The sequence below is a fragment of the Brugia malayi genome (genome assembly GCF_000002995.4).
Source record: "Brugia malayi strain FR3 genome assembly, contig: Bm_008, whole genome shotgun sequence".
Classification (NCBI taxonomy): domain Eukaryota; kingdom Metazoa; phylum Nematoda; class Chromadorea; order Rhabditida; family Onchocercidae; genus Brugia; species Brugia malayi.
In genome coordinates this window covers 282,862-302,013 of record NW_025062285.1, presented here as the reverse complement: position 1 = coordinate 302,013, position 19,152 = coordinate 282,862, and the positions used below count along the sequence as shown (strand labels likewise).

The 19,152-nt window shown below is 28.2% G+C and overlaps 1 protein-coding gene across 1 annotated transcript; it reads left to right on the top strand.

The window, feature by feature from the left end:
* Window positions 1-1,811: 1,811 nt before the first annotated feature.
* Window positions 1,812-19,094, top strand: Bma-lin-11 (Uncharacterized protein; the record flags this gene model as incomplete). The annotated part of the gene is made up of 10 exons (XM_043082757.1): window positions 1,812-1,981; window positions 4,227-4,365; window positions 4,990-5,047; window positions 13,165-13,245; window positions 13,443-13,570; window positions 13,819-13,920; window positions 16,415-16,550; window positions 17,362-17,523; window positions 17,782-17,849; window positions 19,023-19,094. The coding sequence occupies 10 exons, from the start codon at window positions 1,812-1,814 to the stop codon at window positions 19,092-19,094; spliced, it is 1,116 nt and encodes a 371-aa protein (XP_042938691.1).
* Between the last annotated feature and the right edge of the window lie 58 nt (window positions 19,095-19,152).

The window sequence follows — 19,152 nt, the reverse complement described above, 5'->3', positions numbered from 1 at the left end:
GTTTAAGTCTAGTCTTATCGTAATTTCTAAATTATAAAGTTAAAATTAGCAATTGAAATGATTAATACTATTCGAAGATAACACTGTAATATAAACTCACTTATCCTTCGAAGATTTTTTATGCGTTTTTTAATCAATAAACCAAGAACACTTCCAAAAGAGTTCATTTAAGATACAGTCACAATATTTCTTCATTTTTTTAAATCGAATTTTTTGTAATTCGTATTATCAAGTGTTATCAACGTAATGTAATTTACGTGGGATCAAAACGAAATAAAAGCCATGACTAATTGAATCGTAATTTCTCATTTGAGGTGTCTCTCACATTTCTTTTTTCCTTAAGAATTTCCGTAAGGTATAATTTAAAAATATTTAAATGTGTTTATCTAAATAATTGTTTACGTTATAGAGACATTCAACATTTACATGAAATATATTCAATATGAATTTACGTAATTCAATTAAATAATATCAATTCATTTCTGATATTGAATAGAAGAAGAAGTAGAAAAATAAATTTGCGTGCACTAGAAATTAAGTGAAAATATATACTTATTTTACTAATGTTTATTTTATTAATGTGATTATGTAGCCATAAATTTTCTTGTTGCTTAAACTTTCCTATTTCTATAATAAATAAGTAAACTTTACAAACTTGTGGATATGTTCCTTTTTTTAAACAGAAATTCCTTAAGATACATCACCGTTTACATCACTACTACCCTTGTCACACAACTTGCAATTCAAATCACTGTCCTCCCTTCTTATCACCTCACTACTGCTCACTCTGAGCTACACCAAGCTGAAAATTCTTGAAATAATATAAAATTAATCAATCCCTTCGTTATGCGCAATCCATTCCAACCCACAACTACTTTACTTTGTGTCGTGTAAGTAAGCACACGTCTGTCTGTCTACCCGTCTGTGCATGTGTGTGTGTATGTGTGTATTTTATATACATGAGTGTTCTGAATTAGTTACCGTACCATATCAAGCATCCATATATTCATTCAGTAGTGTTGTCGAGAGGAGGAAAGAGGGGGAGGAGAGGAGGGGACAGGCTTGCCCGTCACGTGAGTGGTGGTGGAGGAGGTGTCGCACTGCAGATTGAATGTCCCCTTGTCTCATCTGTCCGGCCCTCTTTTTCCTCCCAGAGCTATCCGTGCCAGCAGTATTCCTGCATCAGTAGCAGCAGCAGTAGCAGTAACCAATCAACCAACCAATCAACCAACCAACCAACGAACTACCAACCAACCGAAGGACCGACCGACCGACCGATCGACCGACCGACCGACCCATCGACCAATCCCCTAAAAGCCAACCCATCAACATTGATGACAACGAAGGGATGTCCCATCCTGTCAACGCCATCTTGCTGTTGCTCATCTTGATGGTAGTGATAATGATGTACTAACGAGACTTATCTATTTTTTTTAACAAAACTATCCATTCCTTCATAAATATTTCGTTCTGAATTCAGTTCTGGAATGATATTTTATTGCTGTATTTTCTACTTATTGATTTCCTGAAGAAGAAATAATTTTTTTTTTTATTCCGGAGAATATTTCGGGAATTTTTGAAAAAAAAAATTTTTTTTCTCTCGATTAAAAAAAACAAAAAGAATTAAAAGGAAAAGGAAAAACAAGAGGAAAGAAAGAAAGAAAGGGGAAAGAGAAAAAAACGGGATTAAAAAGAAAGGAAGAGAAGAAGAAGTAAATCCTGAAATTTGAATGCATTAACAAGATATCCATATCTTCCATTTGGTATCAGGTTATTATATTTGTGTGGGCGGAAACAGGAAAGTTATTGTGATGGCAATTTGCGCTGGTTGTAATAATGCAATATTGGATCGTTATGTCTTCCATGTCCTCGAGAAAGCTTGGCATGCAAACTGCATTCAGTGCGCAGATTGCAAAGAACTGCTGAGTGAAACTTGCTTTACCCGGAATGGTTTAATATTATGCCGGAAAGACTTTGCAAGGTAGGAATAAACGAATCATTTGTTTAATAAATGGATAATAATAGTGTTGTGTTGTTAATTAATTTGTTTCTATGCAGTCACTTAATTGTTGTCTTTAGCAGTTCTAATCTTTTATCGCATTTTGTTTGATTTTACAAATTTTGCAAGTATAAATATACTAAGAAAAGGCTTTTGTGAAAATATTTGTATTATTATTAAATTATTTCAATGTTACATTATACTCAAATTGCCAAAGGTAATTGAATTGATATTAGCTTAAGTTTTATTTTGTTTAATATTTATTAAATTTTCTTTTTTTGTTGTTGTTTAAATTTAATACAAATTAAACTTTTAAAAAATTTTTACAATTAAGGTCTAATAGCAGTAATAATTAATACTACTACTGCTACTGCCACCAATATTAGTAGTAGTAGTAACAAAAAATATATGTTCGTAAATTAAGTAATCATATTTTGATGACAATTTGCTCCAAGTCGTTTACACTATTAAAATAATGACGTAAATATATGTGTGAAGTGGGTGTATTTTATGATATCACTGAAAGAGTTTTTAAATTAATTTGTTAAATAGAAGAAAAAAGGAAGGAATTATGTGTTATTTAAATACTATTAGAATATGAAAATTCAGAAGAAAAAAAAGCAAATATTCCGTTTTTTTTTTTTTAATTTTAAAGAAGTAAATAGCAGTAAAATAAAATCTTTTTTTTTAAAAAAAAAAGGATAAAAAAACTGCATATATCAGCTTTAGATTGAATTTCATATAAAATTTTATAAGTTTTAAATCATTTCAAATTTTCTTCTTTTTCGTTTTTTTTTTTTTTTCAATAGTTGAAAAAATGATTAAAAATGTCAGTCAGTTATATTTTTGTCAATCAATCCATCATATATTATTTATTGTGTGCTGTATTTAAATGATAAAATTGAATTTAAAGGAAAGAAAAATGAAAAGAAAAAGGGAGAGAGAGAGAGAGAGAGAGAGAGAATAAGGAGAAAGGAAAAGGTATTTGAGTAAATTTATCAAAAAATGTAGTAAAGGAAGTGCTTAAAGCTTAGCTAAGATTAATAGTAGTAACGGTGGTTGGAAAAGGGACAGAAGAAGCGGGGACAGCGGGGTTTAGAGGAAAGGAAGAGACAAGAGAAGGGAGTTTAGTTAATATCCGTTCCAAAATTTTTTTCCAAATTTCAAATAATCCCATTTATTCATCTTCCCCCTCCCTCTCTTTAATTCCATTCCCCTTTCTTCTTCCTCCTCAGTTCCTCCCATTTTTTTTTCCTCCCTCCTACCCTACCCATACCCATCCTTTTTTTCTCCCCGCTTCTCTTATTTCACATTTTTTTTTCCTTTTCCCAATCTATTGCAGTACTTTTCAGTCTCTTCCACTTATTTATCATTTCTCTTATTGGCTTTTTTAATTTTATTCCACAAATATCTCTCAAAAGTTCCTTTTCTAGCCATATTTTAAATATTTACTATTATATTTTTGTGAGTATTTCTATAGTTCAAATCAATTTCACTTCTTTTTTTTGTTCTAATTTTAAACCTACCAAAAATAAGTATTCTATTTCTAATTTGCAATACAAATCAGAAATAAATATATTTTAAAAAAATTTCTGTTTCATTTTTCACTTAAATATTTTTGATCATCTTTCTTTCTTTCCTTTTTTTTTTTGTTTACTGCTTAAATATTTTGTTTCAGTAATCATTTTGAATATATCAAAAACTATTATATTTTTGAATATTTCCATAGTTCAAATCACAATAATCATAATAATAATTAGTAATAATAATAACAATAATTAGCAATATATTAATAATAATATATTTTCCAAAATTATTTCTTACAAAAAGAATTTGTAAAAGAATTGATCAAAAAAAAAGAAAAATTTTTTGAAATAAATTAATTATTGAAATGTGTTATATTTGAATTTATTTCGATCAATTCTTTTAATCGAATTTTGGAATGGATTTTTTCTGTGATAGATTTGAAATTCTTGAATATTTTACGAACTTTAATAGCTATTATATTATTCCGATGCATTAATATAATCAAAACTTCAAATTAAGCTTTAAAAAAAAAAAAAAAAAAAAAAAAAAAAGAAACTGTTCATTTAATGATTATTATCAATGCTACTGATAATAATCTAAAATAAATCAATTATCTTGAATAGAATATGATTTATATATGGGAATGATAAGGAAATATCAATCAATTTGAATATGCTAGCAGTGATTTTGAATAGTGCAGAAGGTATGGTACACGTTGCGCCGGGTGCAATATGGGCTTAGATCGAAATGATCTGGTGAGGAGAGCTCGTGATAAGATTTTCCATGTACAGTGCTTCCAGTGTACGGTATGTCAGAAAAAATTAGACACCGGTGAACAGGTAAATTACATAATCTTTTTCATTGACTGAAATTTTTTGATTTTAATTGAAAAAAAAACAAAACAATCAAATTTGAAATTTTATATGAGAGAAATTTCTATCATTCAATTATTTATTGCATTATTCCTAATTTTGCTTATTATAATTTTCAAAATTTAAGATTTTTTGAATTTAAATTAATCATCTTTATTAAAAAGTATAGTAATTTGTTCAAACTTTTTAATGTTAAAATTGTTCTTTTTTCTTTTGTTTAAAAAATTAAAATTTGATTATTGCATGTGCTATAACAAACATATTTCATGTGATATTTTCAAGGATGTCTTATTTTTGATGTTTGATATTTAAATGTGAAAGATGTTTGGCTGCAAGTAACATAGATGGACAGACGTCATCGAGACTAGAGTAGTAGTAGTAGTATTGATATATGTTTGGAACTCTCTTATTCCCCGCGGGACATGTTAAAGCAAGCTTAAACTTGCCATTATATTCTCAAAATTTTCCTATCCATTTCTTTTTAAAATTTTAAAATGTATATACAAATATATAAAATATTTATTTTTCCATTCCTTTTTTATTTCAACTTTTTAAAACATTTAATTATAATTATTCGCAATATAATTACAGCTATATATATTGAATGGGAATCGATTCGTTTGCAAGCATGATTATCTTGCTAATCCTGGTAAGCTTTTCTTAGTTTTAAAAATTTTTTTTTCTTTTTTTGTATTATTTGAAAATTAGTAAATATAAGTTTTAAAAGAGAATGAAAAAAGAAAAAGAAAAAGCATCAGATTTTAGCATGAAATAACAATTAAAAAAGTGCCAATTCATTTAAATTAAAGTACAAAATGAAAATTTCAATGTTTTTTTTTTCTCTTCAATATCTAATAAATAAATAAACAAGTAAATAAATAAATATATATATTTATTTATTAATATCGTGGTAATAGTAAAGATAGCAAAGAAAATTGGATTACGGAAATGTGACGAAGTTCAAATCTACTAATATATCAACTATTGAACTTTTAGGTATATGTTGAAAATTAAATAAGAAATAATAAACTTAAATATTTTTTAATATAATTTCAAGAATTGATCTTTTCATATTAATAATTTTGAAATAAATTACTAATCATTTCACCTCTTTCTTTTTTTAGTTTTAAGTTTATTCTAACTTTTTATCAAAAGTTTTTTTTTTTTTTTTTAAATTTGCTATCAATTGCGGCTTCCATTATTTCCGGTACTTTGATACGGAAATAACAAGAAAATTAAATCTTCTTCCGGTGGTGAAATTTGTATTTTACTTTGTTCGTTCATACATTCAATCCTATTTCGGTAGTTTTATTTGTCAACACACTTAACTTAATCAGATTACTAGAAGTGGTTACAATTGCTATACTCAACTTTACTCTTCCATCCATTCACTCATTCATTCATTCATTCATTCATTCATTCATTCATTCATTCATTCATTCATTCATTCATTCATTCATTCATTCATTCATCCATTCATTCATTTACTCATTCACTCATTCATCCACTCTTTCATCTTTTATCGCTTCATTGCACTTCTCTATCTCGTAGTACCATTTGTCACCAAAAGTCTTACCTCTCAATTGGTTTTTACCCGTGCGACGAGTCCTTCTTCATGTTTAGCTTATTATAATGATACCCACTTACTTACCCAATCACTTCACTTCCCACTTCATCTAAATTTTCAACAAGCTCTTCTTTCATCCATCCGCTATCATCTATGTCCGATAGGAAATATGCATGAATGAACAAATTTTCATATCAGTAATCCGTTTTGGATTTTCCAATTGTTCGCTATTACTGCTTATTACAATCCTCGAAAATACTTTGTCGAAAAAAAAGGAAAAATATGCAATAAATTTGTGTATTATGTAAATTAGTATTTTGTTAAAAAATCATTTAATACAAATTATTCATATTTTTTAAAAAAAAGATTTTTTTTTTTAAAATTATTTAGTTGAAACTGTTATAATATGCTAAAATGCAATTTTATTGATTAGTGAAGGCAATAATAAACAATAACTTTACAAAATTTAAAAAAAAGAAAAAAAAGCTAAAAGTTATTCATACATTGATTATAACTTACTTTAAAGTTTTGGAGTAAGTTCTACCGTATCTTTTATCATTCAACATCACTGCAGTAATATACGATTAAAATATGTATGCACAATCGGATTTGTTGGAGGACGAAAACTATTTTCATATATTACTTACTTAATTCAACAAATTTAAATTTCAACTTTTTATTTCTTTCTTTTCTTTTTTGCTATTAAAAAAAATGGAATTACTTGAAATGAATGTTTATTTTGCATCATTTCTTGCATCATTTTGCACCATTTAATTCACTTTTACTTAAATTAATCTATAACAAATTAATTGTGAATAATGACTAAAATACAATTAACACAAAATTAATAGCTTTTGTAATATTTTATTATTTGAAATCTACTTTTGTAATATTTTATTATTTGAAATCTATATTTTCCAATATTTCTCATTTTTTTCTTTTTTCTTTAAATTGCAATTATTATTTAAAAAAAAATTTCTTTTTGCTATTATAACATTAAGAATTTTACTATTATAGTCATTCACTTTGCATTGTTTTTTTATGCTTTTTGTTACACTTTCAAAATATTTAACTAAAATTTTTACTGTTTCAATTCACAAAATTTTTAAAAGAAAAAAGTGGAACATTTTTTGCTTTATTTTATTTTACAAAATTTAATTTACGCTTATTTTGCATAAGTGCTTAATATGTTACTAAATGATTTTGTTACATCCTTCAGAAAAGAAAAAGACATTTTTTTAAATGACATTAATCTCTTTCATAGTTCAAAATGAAAAATGTGAAAAAAGAGAAATAAAAAAAAGAAAAATAAAAGATACAAAACAAAACAATAATGAGAATTTATAAGTGCGACTGAAATTATCCTTTTCTCTCCCTCTCTCTCTCTCCCTCTCTCCCTCTCTAAATAGCTTTTATTTGAATTACCGTTCAAATTACCTTACCCAACTACAATCACCAATACACCTGAGCATAAGCCACCTGCTGAATAGAATCATTTCCCAGAATCACATCAATTTTTATTGGCTACTAATATCGATATAATAATAGAATAAAACATTGTACTTCGAAATGATTTAATTTTTTTGTTGCTACCATTGTTTTTAACTTTTTATAGAAATCACAGAAAATATTTGCCGCTTTCTCGAAAACTTCATGTTAAGAAGTAAAAAAAGAAAAAAAAAAAGAATAATTAATAAATTTATTTTTAAACAAACGATGATTTATATGCATATGTATGCAATGACAAGAATTATTATTAAAATTTATTATTTTAGAAAATTTTTTCATTTTTTCTTTTCTTACTTAAATGAAACTTTTTTTTTTGTAACTTATTAATTGCTCATTCATTCATTAATCTGAGATTTTTTAACATTTAGAAATACTTTATTATTTTTATTGAATTAAGCATTTTGCTGTTGTATTTACAAAATTTTTTCAAACAATTTATTGTCATTTTCAAACTGTTTCAAACTGTTTTATTCTCAAATTAGGGAAATTTAATTTTTTTGTGAGTACAAATGGCCGAGCTGAAATATTACTGAAAGTGGTTAAAAGTTGAATAATCTATGCAATGTACTATAAAATTAAAGATCAAAAATTCAACATTAAAATACATTCATTTTTTTTTTTTGGTTCTTTTTTAATAATTTTCTTCTCGTTTTGAGCTTTTTTGCTTATTTCCAGAAGCAAATTTCTGTTATAAATATATGCAAATTAGATAAGCTCAAAAAGGTTTTATTTTGAAAAAGCCGCCGCTTCTTTTTTTGAGGATTTGTTATATTTGCATAATAGTAGTATGTATATAATGATGCATTGAAAACGTTTAGCCGGATATATACACATATATTTTATCATTATCATCATCAGATGGTTCTTTGTTTTCATCATATTTATTTTCTTCCAAAGGCGAAATAAATTTCCGCAATACGGAATTGATGCAATACGGATTTGTATCGATTCTGCTTCTCCTTTTTCTTCCTCTGGATTTGCCTATTTTAATTGTATAAGTTTTTAATTACGCATAGAAAATATTACTAAATGAATACGGAATTTTCCATTATTTTTGGAAAGAATTTTTTTTCCAATCTAAGATTTTGTTTTTCAGCAATTTCTTTCAAATAATTTTTATTACAAAATTATTAATTCCTTTCCTTTTTCTTGCAACAAAAAAGTTATCCTAAAAAATGCGACCAATCAATATTGCCGTATAAGAATTAATTTGATTGAAATGGTAAATTTAGTATATTTCGATAAAACATTTAAGACTTTAAAATCTAAAAAAAATTTGTGCTCTTAAAAAAATTAAAAATTTTAAAGCACTTCTTCTAAATTTCTGGCCAATTTATATGGCATATTTATTATTTTAACAGAAGAAGGATTGCTTCAAATTCATTTTTAAATAAATTTAATGACAATAATTTTGTTTCACACAAAACAAAAAAAAAAGACTTTATGAGGACTATGGTCTAACTGAAAATAAATTTAAACAATCTAAAAAAGATTTTGTTTTTGTTGATTTTTTAAAAGATATTAATTCAAAGTTTTCAATCATTCCATTATTCCGTAATTTTTATTAAAAAATTGAATCGATTCATTGCTAAATTTTTTTTTCTTTCTTATTACAACCACTGTTGCTAATTATTGTTCTCAATAATTTTCTATAATATTCAAAATTTTTTATAATATATTAACAACTTTTCATAACAATTATTTTTGATGAGATCGTTTCATAGTACTTTTCAAAGTTCACTTTTTTTTGATTTTAAAGAAAAGTAAAATTCGAGAAAAAAAGGAAAAAGCAAAAATTCATTTTTTGGCTTTTCTTTCCGCTTCTCGCTCTCTCTCTCTCTCTTTCCCTCTCTCTTCTTCTCATATTTTTTTCTCTCTGCAAAAGAATTGGATTTTTTTTTTCCTTATGAATGTTTGAATTTATGAAAAAAATAGATAAGCGAAACAAAAACTAAATTGAAATTCAATTTTAATTAATTACATTATTATCAATTCATTCATCAAATGAATATTTGTCTAATTTTGAAATTTAAAAAATAGCTAAACACAAATCTTTTTTAATAAAAAAATTTTTTTTCAATAAATTTTACTTTTTTTAATTTTTTACAATCAAAAATTGATAATGTAACAATGATTATCAATTAGCAATCAACAAATAAATTGGTATTTAAAACAAATAGATAACTAATTAACTAATTAATTAGCTAATAAGTAGATCAAATATAATTTCTTTTCCGATGAAACAATTTTCATTAAAATAATTTTTTGTCTTTTTTATGATCCAAAAATATTCATTGAATTGTCGTCGATTAGAGAGGAACGAACCAGCGAGAAAACAATTTCTTCTTCCCATCCTTTTTTTTTCAACAAATCACAGCGGGAGATTACTGTAGGAATCAAAGCGGAGAGATCGTCGTTGTCATCCTCCGTGTCACACAGTCCAGTCCTACTCGCATTCTTCTGCATAACTTTTTGTAAATATATTCATATATAGGTCTGTACGTCTGTCTCTGTCTGTGTATGTGTATGTATGTATATATATATGTGTGTGTGTGTGTGTGTGTCATGTGTCAACTCATCATTTGAAATTGAGGATTCATGATGAAAAGAGCGGATGTGACTAGTTCTTTCGATGATGATATGATGATGATACGTATATAACAAATACATATGATTCCATACTATTCGTTCCGGTTTTCCTGATTTCTCATTGATTAGTAATTTATGGGAAAAAAAACAATAAATTAAAGATATCATGAAAGCACTTATCATTTAATGCAATCAATAAAGAATGAGTATGCATGAAATTTTCGGAAATTTCGAAGAAAATGTGCAAAACTTTTGGTTTGATATCCGGAAATAAATATTGGATAAGAATAGAAGTGAATCAGAACGGAAATGATTTACTGTTATAGTGAAAGAAGAAATAAAGTTCTAAGAAGATTCTATGTTTGTAGGGATTTCCGTACTTAAAAAATTTTGTTAAAAACAAATCATAGATCAAAAATATGATTAATTCTGATAGATTTATTGTGTTCGAAGAAAATTAGTTCATTCCTTTCTAATATAACTTTGATTCAAAGATTTTTATTTTTAGATTAATCAAAAATTAGTAATAAAACGAGGAAAAATGATTGAAAACTTTTTTTTTTTGTTTCTTATAAAAATATAATTGAATAAAGCTCTCTAATTATTCCTTATTTGAGTAACATTTAACATCATTATGATTTATTCTGCCTAATTAACAGCTTAATTAATCACATTATTATCACCAACCGTCATCTATTTATGTTATATTTTTTCTCTTTTTTATTCAGCAAATTATCCAAATTATATTTGAATTAATTTGTGAAATTTCAATTGATTAATTTGCATATTTGTATAATAATCCTATGCAAACATATTAGGGAGAAGATTGCTTGCTTTGCTTTTTTTCCACTTTCTTATTTTGCACTCATTAAAATAAGCAAATCAAAATAAACAATCTAACCTTCTTGACTTAGCTTAATATTTATTGTTCTACAACTAGGGTCATTCTGATTCAGGCCAATACTACTACTATTGAATTAGACTTAATGTCCTTTCATCTTCTTTGACTTTTCTCGGCTCATTTGCAGGAATCCTTGTATTTAACAGTCTTTTCACATATTTCATAAAGAATTGCAATGTTTTTTAATGCAATCAATTGCAATCACAAATTCTCATTGTATAGTTTTATTGATATTTTAGATCTTTTGTAGAAAGTTTCATTTAATCACATTTGTTTGTATATGTATGTGTGTGTATGTGTGTGTATGTGTTCTATTTGTGCATAACCATCTGCATACCCTTTGACCTCAGCGCATCCTGATTAGCTTGATTCAATTACCGTCTCCTTCCTTTTCAAAAGGTTTCCTCGTCAATTTCCGTGTTTATGACGACAACAACGACAACAACGACAACAACAACAACAACATCAAGACAGCTGTTTTACTGAATTTTCCCGTTATATGGTGAATTGAAGGATTGATGTAATCAAATAGAAAAAGTACAAAATTTCAAATTCAGTCTCAATTTTTAAATAATTTCTACTTTCCAAAAATGTTTTTTAACACATTTTTTTTTCGAGAAAAACAAAAATCTAACAAATATTAGATAAAATGAAAGTAATATTTACCAGCCTTTTAATTTCTCCAATTAATTAATTATACATATATAAAATGTTTCAACTGTTAATCTTGTTTTATTATTATTATTATTAATTAATTAATTACTAAATTCAATGTAGTTATTGCATTTTAGTATTTACTGAAAAAGCTAAATACATTTAAATATTTGATTTTATTGCTTTTTTTTTTGTGTGTGTGTAATACTATAAGTGATTTATTCACATTGATGTCCTCATGGTGCAATATAGAATTATATGAAAGGGTGAAAAAGTGCGCCCAAGAAGAAATCGCATTTGTCAAAGGGCGAAGAGTACGAGTGCTATTCTTCATGTTTTTGTTTCCCTTTTGGTTAAAATGAATGAATGAATGAAAAGATAACCATTTTTATTTTTATGTTCAATGAAGAAAACGGAAAACAAAACAGACCGATAGCTTGAGATGACGGACGGACGGACGGACGGAAGGATAGATAGATAGATAGATAGATAGATCGATTGATGATGATAGCAGAACCAGAAAGAATGTCTGTCATCCATCCTATCCATCCCATGCCATCCTATCCTATTATCATTCCTCCTTCTTCCCTTCATTTTTCTTCAAGGGCAAATTTCAATTGCTACTACCATTTTGCTTCTTATTCAATTCAAAATCATTTTATTAGTTAAAAACAAAAAATAGAAGAAAAAAAAAAAAGAAATTTAGAGAGGGAATTTTTGCTTAATCAAAATTTTATTTTCCTCATTGCATGCTTATTCTTTCCTTCTTTTTTTTTTTTTTTGTTTCCTTTCCAATACTATTTAAAGTGATTAAAGAAAAAAGAAGATAAAGAGAGAGGGAAAGATGTTAATATTTGAATAATCGAATACCGATTGGAATAGATCAGGAAAGTGCTAATATCGGTTGGAATGATTTAAGAAATGGAGAAATGATGAAGGTTTCAACTTTTAAGTACTAATTAAAATGAGTCGAGAAAGCAAAAAAAAAAAAAAAAAGAGAAGAAATAAAAATAAATAAAGGATTATCTGAATATCAATGAGTTAAAATGGAAGAGACAGTGGGAGATTTGAATACTGTTTAAAACGCTTTGAAAAAAGAAAATAATGCAATGATAAATGGAATGAATGGTTTGAAACAGCATAAGATAGCTCTACAAAATCCGAATTATCTACAGTTGTACAATTCAGGATAACCGGAACGTGTCAGAAGAAGGAGGAATAACGGCTAACATTATAAATATATCAGGAAATTAATGATGCTTGATCATATTCTAGCCACTCTTTGTCTATTACTGGCAAAGTCTTGAATTTTCAAATAATTCAAATCTTATGGATACATAAGTTAAATATTCCTAAAACATTAATTACACCGAATCAGTATCTTATGCTCGTTCTTAATTAATCAGTTGAAAGCACTAAAATTAATGTGCTTTGCTTGTCATCATTCATTGTTATTCACAATGAGATTTGATTTTAAAGTAATAATTTGATAGCATTTGTGATGATGCTAATCCGGTAATTCGGACAACAAAATCGTTATTTATAGATTTATTCTCCGGTGGTGGTAGTTCAGAATGTGGCTCTGAGGACATCGATGATGACTGTGATGCAGCAAGTGATGACATTGGTATATTAAAAAATATTTTTTTTTAAGTAATTTTGTTTTTGTCTTTTAATTTTAAAGTTTCGTTTAATTTAGGTAAATTAACATCCGTAATTAATCAAACATTCCAATTATTTATAGCGTAGAAATAAATTAGAACTAATTGGTATAAAAATTAATAATTTTTTGTGTAGTTCGATTAGCAGTCATTTGGGTTGCAGAGGAATCAAATTCAGTGGAACCACAAGAAATCATCGGTAACGGTGAATCACTGCTAGCAAATAAGCTGGACGACATGTCGGCCTCAGCAAAGAGACGAGGACCGAGGACTACCATTAAGGCCAAACAGGTATCACTCACCTGACTCACTCATCGTCTCGGACGATTATTGGTGCTACTATATATCATTAGCTATGCTTTTATTGATCAGACTTTTGAAGCAAATTTTGAGTTGGAAGAATTAAGTGATTCTTCCAAACATCTAGAAACATTCGAATTGACACATTCCGTATTATTTCCGGATTTTATTGGTTATTTGATGCAAAGTATTACATCGTTTATATTTATTTATTTACTTTTTTTCATTTTAATTTATAGTTGGATACTTTGAAAGCAGCTTTTGCTTCAACACCCAAACCAACTAGGCATATCAGGGAGCAATTAGCACAAGAAACCGGTCTTAACATGCGAGTAATACAGGTTTGTGCTCTCTTCTGTTTCCGTTTTACATTTACTTTTAAAATTTGTAAACCACCTGCTGACTACTGTACTTAAAATTACTGTGTCTAAAATACTTCGTTTTTAGCTTTTAAAATTTGTAAAAACATTTAATTGACAATATAGCAGTAATATAACAGTACTATATAATGTGTATTTGTCAAATGTCACATCACTTCACTCAAAAATTTGCCCAAAACTTTTGAAATTTTCTATTATAATTAAAGCTAAGTATTATATATGACCTTGAAATTACTGTACTCAAAATATTTCGTTATTTATTATTTTGAATCATAAGAAATATACATGTTTTAACATAATGTACATTATTATTTTCCTTATCATATCATTCCGTTTTTACATATTGGTTTACTTGATTTTATTAATGATAAACTGATCCGGAATTTGCGCTAATCATTAAGTCATTCAGAATTAGTTCATTATTCGTTGGATTTACTTAGATTACTAAATAATTTGTCACCATGACTTTTAATTTTAATTCTGTGGAGGAATAATTCGAGTCAAAAATTCAATTCTATAATATGAGAAAAATTAAGTTACATAACGTTTGGAAAAGAAACAGAAAAGGTAAATGTGAAGGACAGTTAGGGAAGGCAGATGAAATATCAAATATAACTTTAATATTTTATATCATATAACTTAAATATTTAATGAAAGTTATCATTTAAGCGAACAGATGAATTGTTTATAAAACTTCACATAGTACTTTAAATGGAAATGTATCAATTAATTTATGAATTTCCCATTTCATTTTTCTATTTTGTAGTATAAAATGATTTTTTCATTTCTTCTTTCTTTCTTTCTCCATTTTTTTTTGTGTAAAACTAATTCAAATACAGCAATATAACATTAAAATGCTTATGCCTTATGTTTTAATTAATTAATTATTCATTATCATTATTATCGTAACCATTATCGATTCATTATCACTGTTAATATTATTATAAACCAAATTGTTCACTAAGATAAAAAAATGAAGAACAGAGAGGGAGGGAAAGAGAAAGAGAGAGACAGAGAGGGAGAGATGGAGAAGAAGAAGTAAATAAAATATTGGAAAGGAACAAACAGATTCCAAGAAGTGATGATAGCTTTTTTCTTCATTTAGCTATTACATTAGGGGATAGAGTTTGGTCTATAAAATTACACGGTTCATTTCCGAAACTGATCAGTTTATGTCGTCTGTCTAACCCTGGCCAACCCTAGCTAACCCTGGCCAACCCTAGCTAACCCTGGCTAACCCTAGCTAACCAAGCAATAACACACACACACACACTTGGAAAGAGCTAAGCTTTAAAGACATGACGAGTATCCCATCCCATCCTCAGTTCTTCGATTTGATCAAATTTGATTGTCCTTCATTCTACCTATCCCTTCCTTTCTCCATCCTGTCTTCCTCTCTCTCTCTCTTTTCATCATTTTTCCCTTATTACCACCGAACCCTCTCATCCTACTTTTTCTCTCCACTTTGCTAACCTATAAATGAGTTCCTAGGCTATATTATACTTCAATCCCAATTCTCATTATTTAGCTAAAAGAGTGAAAGATGGAGTATCGTTGAAGCCATTCCTTCTCCTCTTCTCCTGCCTTCCTTGCATTGACACCTGCCTCTCCTGGGACATACACCGTTAGCAGTAGCACTACCGTAATCACCCATGATAAACACACACACACACACACATACGTTGGCTTTTATACAAAATATTGGAAGCGAAACGATCATTTTGAGGGAATGATGAAATAATGCAATTTAATATAATATTTTGTTGGTGAAATTAAAATGGTAAAGAGATGTATTCGTGGATTAGATGGATGGATGATAGATACCGGAGATATGAGTTGAGGGTAGTGGCAGATACCGGAGATATGAGTTGAGGGTAGTGGCAGATACCGGAGATATGAGTTGAGGGTAGTGGCAGATACCGGAGATATGAGTTGAGGGTAGTGGCAGATACTAGAGTATGAGTTCCGGATCGCAGTTCTGAGGAATACAAGCTAGATGCTTGAAGTGTTACAGGCTTAAAGTATGTTGTAATTGACAAAATTAACTGACAATAATCGAATTCTAATACTGTATCACTTGAAAGCTGAACAGTGACTCTGAAATGAATTATGTCACATTGATCTAATCGAGAAAAATCTTGATTGATCTTCCCAAAGAAATTAGTTCATCCCAAACTAATATGTTTAATCTACCCTAATTCGAGCTGCTATTAGCTGTCAACATTAAAAAATAATCAGTAATAAGTTCTCAGTTATTCCGTTGCTTAGGAAAAAAGAAAGTATTTAAAATTGATGAAAATTTATAGTTAAAAAAAAAATAAGCTAAAAGTTCTTGTTGTTTCCTGTTTTACATTCGCAAATTAATTATAATTGTTTAGCGAAATAAGTTTTCTAATCGTCAAATGTTTGCAAAAATAAAAAGAAATTTTGTAAATTTTGAAATTAATTTCTTCAGGTATGGTTTCAAAATCGACGTAGTAAAGAGAGAAGAATGAAGCAATTACGGTTTGGTGGTTATAGGCCAATACGACGTAGTAAAACATCAGCGAGGGATGAATTATGTGTTCCGCAGGGTGATATATATTCGCATGGTACATTGCCAAACCTTCTCAAAAAAAAAAATCACTTAAATTTAGAATTTATTGAAACGTAGCCGCTCACTAAAGATTTATTCCATTTGAATTGTGATAACTCTTTTTTAACTCAAGCTCAAATTTAAATTTGAGCTTGTCTCTCGATTATGATTTATTTTAAAGGAAGGAAGAAATGTTTTGTATGGTGACATTGACTGCAATGGATTATGCTTCTCAATTGTTCACATCCGTTTATCCTCTTCCGTAATGATAACCTGAATCTTGCAGAGTGACGGACAAACAGACGGACAGAGAGAGAGGATGTGTGGGACATAATCAGAATAAAATTATGCATAAGCAGGTGACACATAGGTGAGAAGCTGATTGGTATTGGAGGAAGGATATTGTTCCCTAAGGCTTAGATTGAGGATAAAAGTCAATTGCCATAAATACGAGACCCTCATATGGATTTTATTAGCGTAATAAAGTACCGTTTAAGAGAGGCTTGAAAGTGTGAAGGAAGAGAGAGGGTTAGGAGAAAAGGAAGTTGGACTAATTGCAGATTGCGCCATAAATGGGAAAATAGACAGGTGAAGTTAGGATTAACAGTTGTTGGATGATGATCAATGATTACAGGCGATTACGGACGAAAGGAATGAGTGATCGTAATAACTAAGCAGATTGATTCAAATTTTGTAAAGTCATCTTTTTTAGTTTAAAATGTAATTCGAATGACATTTCAATCCTAACCTAATAAAATGTCAACATTCTTGCTTATCACTTAGTTATAATTTATTATTTAAGTATGACTTCTTTCCTTCCTTTTCAGGAGTTAATAATGATGGATTTTATGGTCAATTGCCATTGTCATTTTTTTGTGATGGTTACGGATCGGTTGGTCCGGATGGAACACCACCAACAGCATTGCCGCATCCATCCTTCATTATGCCATCGGAAGCACAACCGGTACATGTTGATCAGTCTAATTCCGGTTAGTTTACACAAATTAATAAAAAGAAGGTTCAATTGTTTGCTCTATTATATAGAAATTTTTACTATGTACAATTTTAAATAATAAATAATATTTAATTGCTCATATTAATGTTGAACTGAACAAAATTTAGCTTAAAATGCTTGCACAGTTTTGAGTGAATTCTTACTTGAAAATAAAAGTAAATGTCTAAAGTAAATGATACCATTTGGTGATAAAAAGTATTATCATTTATTTTGTTGCCAAATTTCATTTCAGATAATACATTCCTTGAGGAAAGTTTACGACCTCCACATAGCTCACCAAATATGCCATTAGCTGCACAGGTTTCTTATTTTTTGATTTATTGTCAGAAATTATTTTAGGACAATTCGAGAACTGTCGAAATATTCCAAAATGAATTTTATTGAAATATTTTAGAATAATTTTAACTGGGATATTTCGTCCTGATTTTCCTTTCATATCATTTATCATTTCTGTGCTGTAATTAATCATTCAGTATTTTTTGAGTAGACCAAACTTATTTATGCAATATATTTCATTCATGTTTTGGCCATTTTTTACTCAAATAGTAAATAATCCCAATAGATGGTAGATAAATGTGATATCCGGATGAACAAACCGGAATAGTTTACGGAAATTGCGAGAATTTGCAATGATTGAAAGGAATGAACTATAAGTTTTTATTCAGAAAAAAAAAAAAAAAAAGTACATGAAAGAAAAAGAAAGGAAACGAAAAAAATTTGACAAATATTTTTGAATTTTCTTTTCGTTTCAATTTTTTACATATCGGAAATTTGAATAAAAGTGAATGGAATAAATAGTCATTCGGTGAGAGAGCGGAAATGGATCAAATGCGCTTTTGGTTTATATTTCTAAGTCGCTGATTTCATATCTTTCAAAAATGAATCATTCCTTTGGATGACGAGAAGAAAATAATAAATGATGAAAAATAGTTGTTGGTATTGTGGAGAGGAATGAAAGGAAAAGAATGAATGAATGAATGAATGAATGAATGAATGAATGAATGAATGAATGAATGAATGAATAGAAAAAAACGAAAGAGTTTGTAAGATAATATTTCGTTCCGATGTCAAACATATTGTTTGCTGGAATAGTTCTGAGTGACAAGGTTAGTCGTTCCCGGTATTCCCAGCAGAATATCGTGCAGAGTTAAGCAACAATCATTCCGTTTATCCATTCATTCCTTTTCGTTGATATATCGAATAAAACGCAAAAGTTGCTTTTTTATCATTAAAAAATCACACGAATAGAATATTTTCCGAATGATTTCAATTAATCACCAAATGTTTACCGAATAACGGAGGTTTCATCTGCCTTTTTTAATTTAAAATTTTTGCAACTTTTTAGAAAAACATTTTTAAATATGCTAGTAGAAACTGTTAAATGGTAGTTTGAAAAATAAATTAGCAAAATGTAGCTGAAATTTTTGTGTTCACGAAAATATTTCAAATTCTTTTTTATATTTTACATTTCAGGATGAAACATATCGGCCGATACGTGGATTATACCCATCATCGGAAATTAAACCGGTAGTACCAGGATGGTGATAAAGTCAGGTTGTGCAATTCAGTGCATAGTTATAGACGATGAAATGAGAAAACAATG